We start from the raw sequence: 18607 nt of genomic DNA on the forward strand, positions 1-18607 counted from the left end.
CACAATTTGCTTAGAAAGTTCTCGATCTCATTGCATTCCCAAGACAGAAATGATTTTTGCTTTCAAAAAAATTTATAAGAAATTGTGATATTTTTTTGCCCATGATAAGAAACTAGAAATATCTATTAAGTTGATACATATACAGATTGTCCCAAAAAACTAAAATTAAGTATTAAAAATATCTTAAAATACCAGTGATGCGATAATTTTTGTGGGTGGTTTATATAACAAGTGAATTAAAAATATAAAATAATATATACATAATGATGTATTATTAACAATACACGAAATTCATTATTATCTTACTTTAAACTATTTATTATAAAAAACGTATTTCGTCGTCAATTAACAAATTATATTCTTCATAGAATAGGGTACTTGCATGGCTTGAGAAAAAAATAGTTTTGGGTAGTTTGTATACAACTTTTATGACATTTCTTTTTAATCCTTCAATCAATATTTATAAAGAAAAAAATATTGAAATTTCAAAAATTTTGTAGGTAGTTTGAACATTTCAGTATACAGTTATTCTCTCAATTATTCTGAAATAAGTTATTATTAAACTTTGATTAATTTGAAAAATGGTATATGAATCGTTTTTTGTGCCAGAATGTAGACCTAATAATTTTTTCATGATACCGATGAAGAAATTCGAACATACAATAAAAATGGTTTAAAATGTTAATCGTTTCCACGATCTTGAGAGATATAAGTATTTTTGTTGCTAGATTCAAATTTAACTTTTGATATTTCAAGGAAATCAAGTTTATTATGCTTTTAGTTTCTAACGTGTTATGTAACAATGTAAGAAATTTATTCCTATATGTAAAAAATGTTTTATTCATACGTAACTAATAAATATTATAGCAGCACACGTTGCCACGATAACATCGTGATCATCAAGCAGACAATGTTTTTATTAAATTTTTATTAAATTATTATTTTTTCACTTTTGATTAAATATTTTACTTTCTGACATTATTTCATATCAGAACTTATGAAATGAACAAAAAATAAATACTTGAGAACAATTCAAGTACTCTATTAGAAACTAGTTTTAACAAATTATGGCATAGAAATTTTCACATATGAAAACCGACATTCCTTATAGGACATCCTATTTATCAATTCATGTACCTTGTTAGTTCCAAAAGTGTAGAATATGATTAATTAAAATACATGTTTAATATAAAAAAGCAGTTACCAATTGCACTGCAAGTATTAGAAGATTAATTACAAATTTTCTGTTTTATAATTGAGACGATTATAGTCTCACACTCTGTAAAACAAAGTTCTGTGTTGAATATCACTTTTAAGAGCATTAATTCCATGCTAATACGTCAACTATTCCGTATTTATGTCTACACAGTGACACCTGCAAATCGGCAACATAATCAAAATATGCTTATTATGTCTGTATTATAAAATTAATTCTCTATTGTTTTAATTCATTATTTTGCTTCACTTCAACCGTTGTAGTTATATAATCGAATTGTTTATAAAAATGTTCTTTCTAATAAGAAATATGAAAGTGTCCAGTCAATAGGGTCCGCGCGAATAGTATTTTACTGTTTAAACGGCTTAAGTGCGGATTTGAACATGTTTTCCGATTAGAAGAGTAGACAGCAACAGCATCCGTTCTTTGGGGTACCAGCGTAAGAATCAAGTAATGAAACTATGTGAATTCTTTCATACGAATTCAGAAACCTCAACTCTACACCGGATTATATCCAAAGCGGATAGAGATTACTCACCCCTCAGCCTCGCATCACCAGAATATGACTTAAATATAGTATTGGATACCGGTAGACATCATCACGACCTTAACCAGCCGCATGTTGACAAAGAAGCTTCAAACAGCGGTAATCTCTTTCCAAAGACCGGAGGCTTCATGATAGCTATCGAGGATCAAGTTATTAACACGAATAACTACAAGAAAAATATTATATATGATCCGAACACTCAATCCGACAAATGTTGATAGTGCCAACAAATATCAGAGACTATCCAACATATAACATCTGCTTGTAGTGTGTTAGCTAAAACCGACTATCTACACCGGCATAACCAAGTGTGCAACATCATCCACCAGAAAGTTCTGTCTTCTCAATACGTACACATCGTATTACAACTATCAGCCGCAGAAGGTGCTCGAAAATAACAATTTTAGACTCTACTACGATAGGTCCATTATCACCAACCTACAGGTGACGAATAATAGACCTGTCATCGTGGTGGTTGATAGAAGAGTCAATTCAGTCCTTCTTGTCGATACCGAACACTCATAACGTTCTCAACAAACACCAGGAGAAACTGGCTAAATACGCAGATCTCACAATTGGCACAACGAAAATGTGAAAATAGTCCCAGTTATTATGTCAGCAATCGGCGTCGTGCCTAATATCCTACACGATAGCATCGCCTTACTGGGATTACCAAAAAACAACTTCGCCGACGAACATGAAGAAAAACAAGAAGAAGAATTTGAAATTTACGACTCGGACGAAAAAATTTCACAACTTTTTTTTAATTTAAATCGCTTTATCTTTTCAATACTTGCTAATTTCCATTATTTTTCATTAGTGTACTAGTTCTAACATTCTAACAGAACCGCAGAATAAATCTACTGGGGAAACCACATTAAAAAAATGCTCTAATTACACTATTTCATATGTGGCGTGGAACTTTTACAACTGTTTAAATCATTATATCTCAAAAATATTGGCTAGAAGGAAAAAAAGTATTGACATGTGTTTTTGTATATAATTTTATTATCTACAACTTTTGTCTGAGGAATATGTATGTTGAAACCTACTGTTTTGCTTAAAATCACGAAAAACTTTTTTTATCTTTGACTTAAATTTTATTTTGAATTATATTTTAAACAATTTTACTGATTTACAGGTTTGTGAGAATTTATGTAACCTCGAATGTATAAATTAACTGGACTATTACGAAGTAGAAAATTATAAGATACAAAGCTTCAGTACCCGCATTTCCAGAGTTTAAATTTAATGATTATTTGATTGACTTTATTTTGTACGATCTCCACGAATTTTATGATGGAGTTATAGGACTACAAGATCTCTTTAATATGAATTTAAATATTGATTCTTGTAATAAAAAGTTATTTAACCAAAGCAACAAAAAACTGTTTGAGGAAATTGATGAAATTAAATAATTAAAGGGAAAAAATAACGTGGTAGCAGATGCCCTTTATTTCCACGAAACCGATCCCTTTGATCTAGACAAACATTCAATAATCTCAACTTACTTGCAAGATCACAAAGAAACTAGCAAAAAACTATACGAAAAGGTAAAAGAAAATAATGAGAACACAAAAGACAAAAATCATTTAGATACTAAGCGAAAAACGCGAATATTCGCCAGATTTTTCAAGCGAGAAAGCTTGTTATGTTAAAACGAAATTAAGAAATAAAAAAGTATTGAATCGGCCAAAGTTTTAGCACAAAAAGTTCTATGGTTTGAAACAGATAATCACAAAACTTTGACAAGAAAATCAAGACATACAAAAAAATTTCCCGACGATATTAGCGACGATAAACCCCCTAATATTACAACTCAGCTTCTAACAATAAAAAAATTTATTCACCTATAATGTAGCTTTTTTTTCATTTCTTACACTGTAGATATTTAAATCATTCTTATTATTATTACGTTCAATTGAAACATTTTTGGACAGTTAACCCCTAACTGCATCGTGCCATCAATATTTGACAAAAGCTTTCTCAAATACTTCTTTTACAGAAGTTAAGATTTCAACAAATTGAAAGTCTTTGGATCAAAATTCTTGACACTTTATTTCCCTAAGAAGCAAGTACTGAAATTATGCTATAATTTTTCTGATAGCTGAAGAAATAACGATAATTACGGATACGATTTGAAATCATTTAAGCCCTACAAAATGTATCAAATGTTATAAGAGAGTTACTACTTAAGTTGTGAGATATGGAAACTCTGAAGTGAATATATCAGATCTGACATATAGTTTAACATTTTTAATGGTAAACGTACTCAGAACGTGTTGTCATACGAATGCTATTCGAGTTGATTTTCTATAACTTTCTATGACTTCTCGACATGGTTTAAACCAACAGCAATATTACGACTTTTGGTAATGAAGCACTATCTCAAGCCACCGTTTTTCGCTGGTTTTCAATCAATCAATCGTGGTCGCACCTCGCTACATGATGAATTTCGTATAGATCGTCCAAAACCGACTGTTATAACAGAATGCATATGGTCTCCTGACTTTTCGGAATAACTGGACAAGATCAATTCTTTTGGCACACCAGTATTTATGTGCCAGAAATGTTCAAAAAGTAAGGGAAACTAATTGAGAGAAAAATGCTTTATTGTCAAAAAATTGTTACAATTTGGAGACAAAAGATTGTGAAAACTAAGAAATAAACATAAAAATAACTAAAAAATATACAAATAAAATAATATTTCAATATTCAAGAAAACCACAATAAGTAACGAAATTACAGGTAATATAAAAGTCCATGGCAAAATTAAACCAGTATGCAGCATATCTGGACTTAAATATTATTATTAGTCGTTTAAAGAGTAGAAGGCACTTTCCAGTAAATATGCCATCAAATTATTGCGGAATACGGGAAAATATGATATCGATTTGATTTCAATTGGCAAGTAATTCTGCATTTTTTTGCATTGTAAAATATTGAGCCCTCAACAAGTCTGAACATGAATTAGGTAGGTAAAGGTCGTGCTCCGCGTTCCTAAGTGGATAGCCGTTCAACGATCGTTCTGAAATTGGAGAAGCATGCTTGCGAATTAGGCAAACGGATTCAAAAATGAATAAGTAAGGAAGAATTTTTAATCATTTAAAAAAGTCCGGGCAGTGAGCTCTTTAGTCCTAGTAATTATCGAACAGCTCTCTTTTGCATTTTGAATCGCTCGAATTGAGTTGCTCCACACGTACCTCAGAAGGGAAGGGAATATCGGAGATGCGATTCAATAAAGGCATAATAAACTGTTAGGGAGGTGAATAAGTTCAGCTCTTTGGATTCTGATCTTAGTGCAAAACAGGAGGAACTTAAATTTTTAAACAAGGCGGTAATACGTAACTCCCATTTTAAGGAAGAAGAAAAATCATTTGCCACCACGACAATGCGAGCTCTCACACATCATATCAAATAAAAAAGTTTTTGAATTGTCAAAATGGCAAATTGCGGTTAATGCGTTTAAATCACATATTTTGGAGGTACCTAAATGGAAGTCGACAATTGGTTCAAACACATGCAAAAGTAGTTTGATCTTAATGAAGAATATTTTGAAAAATAATAGCTGTATCCTGTTATAAATATTTATTTTTGTTTGTCTATCTCAAAACTTAAGTAGAAACTCTCATATACTTATCAATTGTACTATATTTTGAAGGAAATGCCCTACATTTTTGAAATATATATGTAACATGAATTGATTGTTCTGAGATATTCAAATACCACTAACTGTCCATGTATGTGCATTTCAAACATTCCTAATCGCTTCGTGATTATAGAAACACTCAAATATTTTTTCGCTTACTCAAATTAACATATAAACAATCTTATGATCAATTTTGGTATAAAAATAATTTTATGTTGTTTAAAATATAGTATTCTTCAAAAAAACTTTCAAAAATCTTTAAAATGTAAACAACAGTTCATTTCTATTTACTCCACTTACCTTAATATAATTTGTAAATAAGTCATATTAATTAATGACTTTATAAGCACTTCCCTACGCACTGCACTATGCTTGAAGTGTTCCGACTAGAAATTTTTTAAATGTATGGGTATTTACGGTGCGAGAACACTGCCGGCCAATCTTCTGTTAGTTTATTTAAAATAATGCAAGCACTAAGCGATGTTGTCAAACGTTTAAGAAATGCACCAATATTTCTACAAATAAAATAAGGAGCGTAATATACGTATTATCAGTGTAAACAGAAAAAAGGAATCATAACGAATTGGTTGGTGAAGTTATAAAAAAGATAATTTAAATAAAGGAGATCTTAAGACACTTTTTATTCTCAAAAATGTTCAGATCCTTGCTAGAACCAAACACTTTTTCTTTTTTTTTCATTCTTCCCTTAATATGAGCTGTGTAGAAATAAATACCTACTATACTATTTTTTATAACCTACAAGGGCTGAGACAGTCAAAGACTCTTCTGGGAAACTATAACCAGAATAGATGTACTGAATGTATCAACCTAAGTAAAAACAATCTACGAGTACTAACATAGGTTATATCCTGGCGCTGTCGCCTCAACAAACACCTGAATACGCTAGTCCTAGCAGATAATTCGGCGTGCATATTTTTTTGCACAGAAGACGAAACCTCCATCCACATTATCTCAAAGTGTGAAACACCAAGAAACTCCAGAGCACTACAAATGGAAGCGTATGAAATAGAAGTCGAAGATCTCTCGCAACTAAAGCAATCCCACATTCCAAACTTTTTAATAGGAATGGGATTGATGGATCAGTTGTAAGCACTGGGTTCTCCAGTATCGCAGCAATAAAGGGGGACACAATAAATCCATACATACGTACATACCATTTTTCAAATATATACGAGAAACTGAACACACTGTTCACATCATTTTACGTTTATTCTTTAACTATTAAACTATAGAGTGAATTATAAGAATTAGTCCCTTTGTCCCTATTTAAATAATTCTTACATTCAACAACTTCAAGGCTTTCAAATGCATCCAACATATTATGCATACATTTTTTAACAATTTTACATTATCTATGACTATTTATTTCATGATTATGTCTGGCAGCGTGATCGAAAATACTCGATATTTCGATATGTCCATATTTTAAATGTGCTCTTTAAACCAGACATTAACGGATCTCTTAGTCTGCCCGATATACTTCCCATAACAATCATTACAGCTAGTTTCATAACTACCACTCTTCTCCAATATGGTATTTTATCTTTAGGATTACCCAACAATAGTTTAGTATAAATGTATTTATAAACCAACTTAGAATCAACTCTGTCAAAAATTTTCTCCATTCCCTTTAGTACAAATAAGATTGAAAGGTACCAGAGCAAATTTCTCTTGTTTTTCATTTTGATTTTGAAAAAAGGTGGTTTCAACTATTTATAATCCTCTTATCATAACCCTTGCTAGACAGTGTAATTTTAAGGGTTGGTGTAGTGGTAGTGTGAACATTGTGTTCAGTACGAATATTACCAACGGTTTCAAAAATTTTAACATAGTTCTGATGACTCAACGGTCAACGGAACAGGATAGGTACGTATCAAAATCAGATTGCTAAGTGCTGATATTTGGTTTCTTAAATCATGCAGTAGGTTGATGGTTTTATCAAATTTTAGTTGACGTAAACAATAATATAGTTTTAGATAGAATCCCTGAGTTTGCAAGAAGGAAATGGTTGGATCTAAAAGTCAATATCTGTACAGTAGATGAAGTATCCTTGAAATAGAAGCATGAGAACTTTGCAATAAACTAACTCATAAATTGGTAAGGTACAGGTAGGCGAATGATATTTCTGCAATACTAAAAAGGTCAATGTAGAAGATTTCGTTTTAAAATTCAATTCCAAATGTCCATCAATGAAGATACCTTAGTAATTATGAATAGTAATAAGCTAGAATTTGATGTATTCAGGAAAAACACTGCTACATGCAGGTACATTTCAGTTGATTTTTCCATTATATGCAACATAAGATGGCCAGTCTCCATTTCCTGGTACATCGTTAAATTCACTTTCCACTCAACATCGAAAGATACAATAAGGAAAGGACTCTTATTTAAGATGTAGTTATACTCAACAGTTATGATAGAATTGTAGATAAAATAATTATCGGTCATAGGCTCAAGAAATCTCTATGTGACATCTAACTATACATTAAAACAATTATTGGATAAACCTAAAGATAAAATACTAAATTTTGGGAAGGGTGGTATATATGAAATTAGTTTTAATAATTGTAACGAGAAGTATGTCGGACAGACTAAGAGATCCGTTATTATACTGCACAGAGCTCATTAAAAATATGGATGGACCGAAAAATTGGTTATTGCCGATCACGCTACGAGCCATAACCATGAAATAAATATGAATAATGTAAAATTGTTAAAAAATGTATCAAACGATGAATTTTTGAAGCATTGATAGATGCTCTTGAAAGTATTGAAATTTCTAAATCTGAGATCAGTTCAAATAGAAACAAAAGGACTATTCCTATAGCGCGATCTAAGTTTAGCAGTTAAGGAATGAGGAAAAAAGGTTCATTACTGGGAACATTTAGTATAAAATAAGTGAGATAAATTAACAGGTTTCACTTTACCTTCAGTATCTATATACGATAACTTGGTTATCGAAACGCCCGTCAGAATTGTGCATGTTCATTATGTTCAATTCCAAAAATGCCAACATAGCATATTCATAAACTGACAGAAAAGATTTCCTGTTGTATCTGGAAGCTTCCTAGCCTAACAAAGAAACTAATCATTTTTAGACCAGGAAACAGGAAAAAGTCGCTTTGGGCCACATCTGGTGTGGAAAGGTGTGTTGTGTTTTGCCATTGGTTGGCTCTCTCAAGAAGCCAGAGCTTCGAAATAGCATTAATACTCGATCGAATCGATCCTGAGACAGTCTGGTTCACTTCGTCGAACGATAACCTTCTCAGATTGAGCTACAAGAACGGGGAGCCATTCCAAGTCATATGTATCTTCCTTGGAAGACCTTCAACACCAGATGATTCTCGAGTTAGAATGTAGACAAGAGCATGAGGCCTTGCTCGACACCACAAAAGGTTAGCATCCATTTTGGTACGAAAAAGAGGATGATTCCCTATCGGCCAGGCCTTCTAGAAGACGCCGACGACAGTTGAGGAAAAGCATTTTCTTTTACTTCAGATGCAGTAGCTTTTTGGCATTACTCCTTGTATAGGAAAATTGCTTAATATTATCCTCTTATTGTTTTACAGTTTTGAAGATGGTCGATTAACAAAATCCCATAACTACCCAAAAAAAAAAAGATTGCCATCATTCTTCTGTCAAGGAAACAGACTTAGCCATTTTAGAGGTAGATTCGCCCTTTGCAATCTTGTTTCTAATTTCACTTCAGGAGTGTAGTTATGAATCTGACTCTGCGATCAGTACCATTAGAAAAACTTTTCGATGAGATCGCTGGATGTCACAGTCGCAGTAAAAGATGGTGTGGACTCTGTACACTCCATTTTCATTTGCGTAGGCGTATTCCTCTTAAGAACAAATATTTAATAACAGACATGGTTCCCCTTATCACAATTGAGCTTATCTATGAAAAAATTCAAAAATAGCTGAAATCAAATCTGTAATAAAATATTATCTAAGCTCGAAGGAAGCTCCGCGTTACGATCGAATTACAGGTGAAGTACTCATATTGTTACCAGATGTGTGAATGAAATTCAATACTCTCATTTTCAATGCTGGTCTAAGATTGAACTACATTCCGTCGCATTCCTCGCATATAGACCGATGGCCGATTTTATCAGACCGACGAATTGGGCTAAAACGGATATCTGAAGCACTGAATATTCCATACGAACGCGTTCATCATATAGTTCACGTCAATTTGGACAAGAGATAAATTGTTGCAGAATGGAACCCCAAATGTTTGAATGTTAACCAAAAGCGTGCAAGTGTAGAAGCATTGCGCTCGATCTGTGCTCGATTTGAAAACGATGTAGACTTCTTAAGCCGAATTGTTACTATGGATGACACTTTGGTAAATTTCTACGATCCAGAAACAAAGCAACAATCAGTGGAATGGCGACACTTTGGTTCTCCAAGACCTGAGAAGTTTCATGTCCAAAAATCTGCTGAAAAAGTTCTTGCTTCTTGTTTTTTGAGATTGCCATGGAGTAATCATGGCTATTCGACATTACTGACCACTCTACGGGAAACAATTAAAGAGGAAAGACGCGGAAAGCTATCCAAAGGTGATTTGTTTTTGCAGGAAAACGCCCCTGCACATAAATCTCATGTTGCCATGCAAAAAATTCGTGATTTAGGGTTTGAATTACTAGAACACCCCCCTTATTCACCAGATTTGACTCCGTCCGAAAAAAAAGTTTAAAGGTCGTAAATTTTCTTCCAACGAAGAGATAGCTGTGGAGGTCTTGTTTCCAGAGCAAGAAGAAACACTTTTTTTAAGTGGTAAAAGTAAAAATTAATTGGAGAATATGTTGAGTAATAAAATATTTTGAAATTGGAATTTTGTTTGGTTCTTTGGTACATATGGACCAAAAGAAAAGAAACTCTGTTTAAAACATCAAGAAAATTTGATGTTATGGAACATAGTAATGGGGCAGTAGCATGTAACTGGAAGATCATATCCAGGACCAATTTAGACTGAATCGTAGGTGGATAAGAATATTGTAAGTTTGATGTCAGGTCTCTAGCTTAAACTAAAAAGTTAAAGGAACTGTAATCAATAGATTACTTATCTCTATGTTTGTATTCAAATCACAATATCTTGCTTAATGTTTATTTGTCAACAGATTGCAAAATCTAATAGATGTTTATAAGATTATCAAACATAATATTCCCATTTTAAATTGATAAGCTCTAACATCTTTAGGCTGAGGTCAGAAACTCTTCAGACAACTCTCGTACATGTGTTCCGTCACATGTTTGAACCAGATCTCTCTCTAACCATACTCCATCTAATGTGACTAACCCTTCTTTCCTTCCTTTGATTATGTACAAATACAGACAGTTACCATCACGTTAAATTGTAACATACTATGTATAGACTCATGCAAGAAACTGATTGTTCTAAATCTGTTGAAATGGTAAAAAGATGAATAGGTTTACCTAAACGTGGGAGACAATCGTGTGAAGATGAAACATACCAGTGGAGCACCCACAACCACTACCACGCATTAAAATTTTTAAGATGTCTACGCTGTCGTGTTGCGAGATCGATGTATGGCTGGCTATAAAGACATTGGTGTATTACACCATGTGGTACGTAATAAACTTACTGCCCAACTGAACGTGAAAAAAAGTATCTGCACAAAGGATACAATGAATATTAACAGATACTTACAAGCAAACTTTAATGGACATTTATTTCAACGTATTGTAGATAAAGTAAAAAAAAATTGTTGTGGGATTAGTAAAAATAGATAAGTCGTCGAAACCGAATTTTGGATGCTGAAATGATCATTCTAATAGATTACGTGAAAATTGCTTGTACCTATAATGTCAATTTAGTTCCAAAGCTACGTTATAAATGAGATAAATGAAAAACGATGTGGGAATAGGTCAATTTAGTTGAACCCACCTCTCTTTCCTTTGGCAATGTTTGGCTATTTCCAAAACAAAATTAGTCTATTGCCAACGATCATTGCCAAATGTGAAAATTTTTAAAATGATGTGATCTTTTTAATTGGTATGAATTCTCTATATTATTGTTTTGTCTATTTCATAATAAGTTCTTGAAATTTGAGTTCTAGCTTGTTATTAATAAATACATTCTGATACTTTTAGTTATGCAGCATAAAAACTAATAAACATAAATCAAGGAGTAATAACATCTATATTTTTGTGAACTAATTAGAACATAGTATTTGAAATTAGTTGCTACAGGACGCCGCCCCCTTTTTCTAATAACATATCACTTAACAAACTTGTACAGTACATAAAATGGGTAAGAAACTCGCAATATTACCGAAAAATAAATCGACGGGAGCTATTACAGAGCTTGGGAATAAAATCTTTGAGATTTGACTTTTATTCAAAATACGCATAATTATTATCGTTGCCTATGAATTTGATAAAGAATAAAATTCAAAAATAGAAATCTTTTTATTTTCGATAGCATCCAAAATAATCTCAAAATAATGCATCTTGCATATAGGGTACTCGTACCGAAGAAAGTGATCAGAGTACCGTAGATGTTATTTTCTCTTTAACAAATGACCTACTGGGACATGAAGATCAAAGATACGTTAGAATACAGCATTGCCAAGTTTTGTTATGGAAAATTCGTGTATATTTATTAACTATATTTGATGGTCTTTTAGAAAGTATGGATTTGTTTTTATTTACTTTTATTATTATGTTGTCTTCGGATACATTAGAATATGCTTTCAGTTTTTAGGTCATTGACATCTACAATATTTCAATCGATTATATTTTTTGAGATGGTGAATATAAATCCAGAAGGTGAACTTTATCAATAAGTGCGGTGTTTTTAATCATCAACTTATTTCAAATTTAAATACATTTAAAATAAAGTTGACGAAATTAACTAAATAAATTAATATTAAGGTGAGGTTGGTTTATGCAGCAAAAGTTAAAACTTAATAATTCAATATTAATTCTTAATTTTGGCTGTATAAACTAAGCTTTAATAGAATAATAATTCGAATTTCAATTATAAAGATAGTGAGAAAAATTTGACTTAAACGGTATGCGATCTTATTCATAATTATCAACTTAAAATTACCAAAACTGACTTTTTTGAGGACTGACGTCTCGAAGTAACTCTCTTTTTAAAAGGTAGAGTGGTGCTTAGAAAAAAGAGAAAGTTAGGTCGAATGGCCATCTTCTAAAATATGTTTTTACCTGGGAAAAACTAGGGTAATAAAGTTGTTAAATAATGGACGTAAATATTGAGTTTCCATAAAGGGATTAAAAGAAGACCTGAGCAGAATTAGTCATAAAATTGAATTAAATACGTTCGCATCTTATTACCGTTCATATTTTACAATCTATACAAATATTTTACGATAAAATGTACTGTCATGTTTTTCGTATTTATTTACACTTTTTCTATTCGCGGGGTGAATTAATAAACACTGTCTATTACGTTTTTAATTTATTTAACTACTATACACTTCACTTAACTCACTTATAATAATTCACTTATCACTATCACTAAACTAACTTAAATAAAAATTCTTCTTATAAATTTCAACTATCTTACTTAAAATATACACATCGGATAAATTTTCCATTATTTTTTTATTATTAAGTACAAGAATTAACAACTCTGAAATGAAAGCATTAAAAACCTATTATTGAAGGATATTATTATACCCCGTTTTTAAACTATTCCGTATACTATTAACAACTCAGGTAGGGTAATTTGTGTTGCATAATATTATTAACATCACATTACGGCTTACGGTTTACGTCCTTTTTGGCTCTGTGACCTTACGGCTTACGGCTTACGTTTATATATTGTCATACATGTGTACGTTCTACGCTACACGTTACAGTTATGGGTGAAATGTCAAAGTGCCGGAAGTAATATTCAAATCTTTTCATATCTTTCATCAAGTTCAGTTTCATTAAATTAAAAGCAACAGAATGAATCCTGCATGTAACACATTCGAGAGAATACAAAACGAAATAAGAGAAAACTTAGAACGTGAAAAGGAATTGAAAAATGGCCATTCAAGTTTAAATGAGGTTAGTTATTTGCTTAAAGAAGAATCAACAAGTGTCTCTAATGGCACAAATGGAATTTTATCCAAATCAAACGGTTTCACGCGGAGATTCATACCCAATACTAATACTAGAGGGGTTATGCAAAAATTTTTTAAAAATAGAGGTAAAATATCACAGTCTGCTTTAAATTCACCAGAACCCCAACATACTTTTGCTCCTGCAAAAGGTATTTGTGTTAGAAATGGTTATGTTCCAACAGAAGAAAAAATTGTTAAGGAACTATTAGACTTTCAAAAACGAGAAATGGAATTGAGGGAAGAGCGAAGAAAATCTCAGCCAGATTTAATGAAAGCTCTAGAATTAGAAGAACATCAATTAAAATATCAGGATACAAGAAGTATGCTGAAATCCACAAAATCACTGTCCAATTTATATCAGTCTGGAGATAATATTAATGTTATTGGACCATTGAGATAGAAGAATGTTATTTTAATATCACCCATTATTGTGATCTCTAGATAAGAAACTACTTCTTGGTAAGTATTTCACTTGATTGTTGTCTTGCATGTTTTGATTTAAGAAAACACCCGTGAAGATATGTACTTGAAGTTTGGAACTTTTTTTTTCAAAACGAATATAAAAAAAACTTTACTTATTTTTGTACCAAATTAGATAAAAAGTAGATACAAGTACCATTGATGATGTGTATAGCAAGAATGAAAAGATTAGGGGTAAAAAACTTCAAAGTCACCCTTTGAATGCAACCTCTTTGTTTTATTTTGACTTTGAGGATCCTGGCCATGGTTAATTTGTTTTTAATTATTCTCCAGCAACTGCGTGAATGGGGGGATATTCCGGGCTTCATATGGTCTTTATATTTTTTCCCTATCTTTTTTATGGCCTCCTTGTTGATTTCTGAGAATTTTAGACTGATACTTGGCCTTTTTCTATTTTCGTTTAAAATAAATTATATGAGTTGCATTTCAAGGGTGACTTTAGGGTTTTTTTATCCTTAATCTCTTCATTATTGCTGTATACATCATCATTGGTACTTGAATCTACGTTTCAATCGATTTGGTACCAAAATAAGTGGAGTTTTTTTATTTTCATTTCAAACATCAGGTACATATAAAAATATATTTTTTGTTACATTATGCACCTTCTAAATCTGATATATCACATACTGTCAATGTCATAGATTCTAAAATAAAATAGCTTTTATACAAGTGTTTAAGTGCTGTTTTATTTTGTGAGTAAAAAAGTTTGTAAAATGAGCAGAGAGAATTGAACAATTTCATGAACAAAATAAAAACACTTTCAACATAAATGTCATACCATGGTTTTTTTATATCTGCCTTATTTTGATAATAAAATAGTGAATGACATTAAACTTTTAGAGTGCTCTGGCATTAAGTAACTGAATGTTTATTACTATTCTGTTTTTATCAATAATACAAAACTGTAATTTTATATTTTCATTTATTCAATTTTGTTTGCTTATACATTTCTCAATCGAATTTAATCTATTAGTTGGGTAATCATGGATTGTTTCTTGAAACTAATATATTTTATTTCAGGCAACTGTCTTGAAGCATCTCCGTCCATTGATGATTCTTTCCATTCCTTAAAGCATAGTTACTATTATATCAATTGAACAAAAATGCTGAAACTCACATACATTTTTGGATCTTGGAATATTAGTTATTAGGTATATAACTTGGTTACAAATTACATTCAAACAAGCTGATGTCGAAATTATTTTTTCATATACTTGAAAATATCATTTACTGTAATTTGTGTGAAATATGATTTAACTTTGCACAGAAATTTTGTTTTGTTCAATCACTGTCACATCTTATTCTTGCTATTATCGCATTGAAAGTTGGCAATCCCATTTCTAAATTTATTTAATCCTTTATCTTTCTGTATTTTGTTTTGCAGCAGTAGATATTCATAGTGTTGTAAGATGTTTTTTTTTCATCTTAATTTCTGTCAAATGCTTTTTTGCTATCACGTGCATTCCATTTAACGGGTGCTACATTTAAACACAAAAGCGGAGTTGGGCGTTAGTTTTGGTTCTATTGAAATCGATTGTATGTCCGGTATGGACAAGATGTTGGGCAAGGGTGGAGGAATATTGGAATTAGTGACAGACAACCAGTGCTCCTTGGCTCTGAAAGAAATACGTCGATTTGTCTGGCCAATATAGGAACGGGAACAATCTGAGCAGGGGATTTCATACATGATGTTCATTGGATCTGATTGGGTGGGAGAGTTTCTGATTGGGTTTGAAGATTCTGTAAATTTTGTCTGTTACACCTTTGATATAAGAAAGGGATGCCCTCAGTTGATCTTTTAAACCAGAGGAGGAGCTGGAGATGAAGATTTGTGGATGCTCCTAAAAATTTGGGATTTGTTATAAACATTCCGATTCAATGTTTGTTTTAAAAAATTGATTTCAGATGGACGACTGGATTCGTCAGTCAACGAAATGGATCATGATACAAGTGTATCAATGACAGAGCGACAGAAACCGTGTGGAGGATGTACGCCATTCAGATGAAGCAGGAAAGAATCTAAAGTATCTCTTTCATGGAGCCAAAGCACAAAAGTGTCATTAACATATCGTAGCCAACAACTTGGTTGGAGAGGGAAGGGGGATAGTGCTTTATTTTCAAAATGGTCCATAAAAGAGGTTGGCAATGACGGGAGAGAGAGGGGATCCCTTGGGAGCACCTTTGAGTCGATTTGTATTCTTAAATTGACAATTTACAGTATGAAAATATCAGCACCCCCTCGAAAATTTTAAATAAGAAAGGGGGTGTGGCGCATTGTTGGAAAGGGATTTTAGTCCTCTGTTCAGCAATATGAAGTGAAAATTAATTTTTAAGATGACCAAAATGACCACCATTCACTTCTTGACAATAACCGAGGCGATTTTGGAATTCTCCTATAACTTTTTATACGACTTATCCTAACTTTTAAATCAGCAATATTGTCTGGTCTATTTAAATATACTTTAGATTTTAAATAACCCCATAAGAAGTAATCGAGAGGAGTCAAATCGGGGGATCTAGCCGGCCATTCGATCGTTCCATGTATTCCAATCCACCTCGTTTAAATGATTTCTAACTGTACATGCAAAATGAGGTCGAGCTCCGTCTTGTTGGTAGTAAATAGATCGATCTATCTCATTTGGATAATTAACATCAGGAACAAGTCTTTGTATTGTAGGCACTAAGAAGTTAATTAAAAAATCTAGATAGACCTCACTGTTAACTGTGTCCTCAAAAAAATATCCCAAACGTTCGCTTTTTTAGGATATTGTGTGTGAGGCTCACATATACAGTGAGGATTTTCTCTGCTCTAATATTTATAGTTCTGTTTATTAACCGTGCCGTTTAAAAGAAACGTGGCTTCATCAGAAATTATAAGTTATGATTGCACAAAATTTAAAAAAAAACTTTATATTGCGGAACAGAGAACTAGAATCTATTTCCAACAAGTTGCCACACGAACCCCTTTCTTGATTAAAATTTTCGATGGGGTGCTTATAATTCGATCTATTTCAGGTTTTTTTCACGTCGTACATAATAACGATAAAATTGAATTTATTCCCTACATATGAACCTCATTGTATACATTTATTATAGCTTCACATCTACTCCTAAAACCAAGCCTGGTGTAGTTGTTCTTTACATCACAAGACTTCTTCTTATTAGGCGAGGTAATGAAATGGGTGAAGTTTCTCTTGTCCAAAACTAAAATGTTGCCAGGCTTTTCGATTTTGTCAAAATGTTATGGCATATTCCACTTCTGTTTAAAGACTACATAGCATTAATCAGGTTTCTTTCTTAATTCCATAAGTCTGTTTTTTGTTATCGTATGATAACTATATTTTAAAGATTTCTGGTCATCATTGGAATTATTTTATATCAGTTTCTATTTAATTCCTACAGTTTTTTATATGGAATTAAAATAATTATTTTTACTATTCCATTCCAAGGCAGTTATTTTCTATCCATCCATATTGGCCCTTAATATCTAGTGTTCTACTTGCTTTTACAGTTGTGTTTGTTTATTTGGACTATTCGTTTACATCTGACAGTGGTTACTACTATCCTTTTATATGTGTGATTTATCCTAAAACTTCCTAGTGGTTCAAAGATATAAAAATGTTTGTAAGTTTTCCAATGTTCAAAATATTTATAATTGATATTCAATATTTTAATCTATCATATTTCAACATCTATTTCTATTTTGTTCCAAACCTTCTTATTTATTGATATTTATTTATATTAAGTATTTATGATAAATTATTTGATTGTATCCACATTAAAAAGTGACCAAATAAAAATTTTATTTTAATAAAAAGGTTTTTAAAATTTTCACCTCTCTTAATTCTGGGTAAATACAGGGTGCATAGTTGTTCTACAATTAAACTATAGGTAATTAAACATGGAGAGTACTAATAAATTTGTTTATCTGATAAATTCATATAAACACTGTGATATGGGGAATACCAAGCAATCGCACTAGACATGTCGAAGATTTTTGACAGGGTTTGGCATGCCAACCTTTTGAATAAGTTAAGTACGGTTTTTCATCCTCACTTATCGACTTGTTTAGTAGCTTCCTGAAAGACCGATCCATCCAAGTCTCCATTGATGGTTACATATCAGAAAGGTTTGAGGTCAACGCCGGTATTCCCCAGACATGCATCTTGTCAGCCACTCCCTTTCTGTTGTACATCAAAATTGATGGGCAGCAACAGATCACCACAATCAAAACTGATCTTAATTTCATTCTAGAGTGGGGTGGAAACTGTCTGATTGAGTTTAATGAAGCAAAAACTCTGCTGTTTTTGGATATGGCTGGCACTGCACATAAAATAACATCGTCATCGTAAAATATGCTTGTTGGGAGCAATATGTCCTGGTATGGTCACTTGGCAGACTTGGTTAAAGTATTTTAAAAAGATTGGAACCCTCTTTAAGATCAAAAAGCTATATAACTCGCAATAGCTTCTAATCATCTAAAAGACCCAGATTCATCCTTCTTTGGAGTATTACTTGCATATTTGGAGCTTGGTTAACAAGCATACCCTGAGGATGCTTGTCGCAATATAGATTAGAGCAATTCGACT

The 18607-nt window shown here is 32.1% G+C and overlaps 2 protein-coding genes across 2 annotated transcripts in view; one reads left to right on the forward strand and one right to left on the reverse strand.

The window, feature by feature from the left end:
- LOC130446603 (short-chain dehydrogenase/reductase family 16C member 6) overlaps positions 1-5886 on the reverse strand; it is a 30890-nt gene extending 25004 nt beyond the window's left edge. The window contains exon 1 of the mRNA XM_056782967.1: positions 5713-5886. Within this exon, the coding sequence (XP_056638945.1) occupies positions 5713-5738 (26 nt within the window). The 5' untranslated portion in view covers positions 5739-5886. The remainder of the gene's footprint in view (positions 1-5712) is intronic.
- Positions 5887-13301: 7415 nt separating this feature from the next.
- On the forward strand, positions 13302-14691 carry LOC130446722 (uncharacterized). The gene has a single exon (XM_056783115.1). It carries the CDS (start codon positions 13381-13383, stop codon positions 13936-13938), a length of 558 nt encoding a protein of 185 aa, XP_056639093.1. The 5' UTR covers positions 13302-13380; the 3' UTR covers positions 13939-14691.
- The last annotated feature ends 3916 nt before the right edge of the window (positions 14692-18607 follow it).

Source organism: Diorhabda sublineata, chromosome 7 (genome assembly GCF_026230105.1).
Source record: "Diorhabda sublineata isolate icDioSubl1.1 chromosome 7, icDioSubl1.1, whole genome shotgun sequence".
In the NCBI taxonomy this organism is placed as follows: Eukaryota; Metazoa; Arthropoda; class Insecta; order Coleoptera; family Chrysomelidae; genus Diorhabda; species Diorhabda sublineata.

Coding starts and splice junctions, on each gene's coding strand:
- LOC130446722 (XM_056783115.1), top strand. CDS start 13,381: ATGAATCCTGCATGTAACACATTCGAGAGAATACAAAACGAAATAAGA.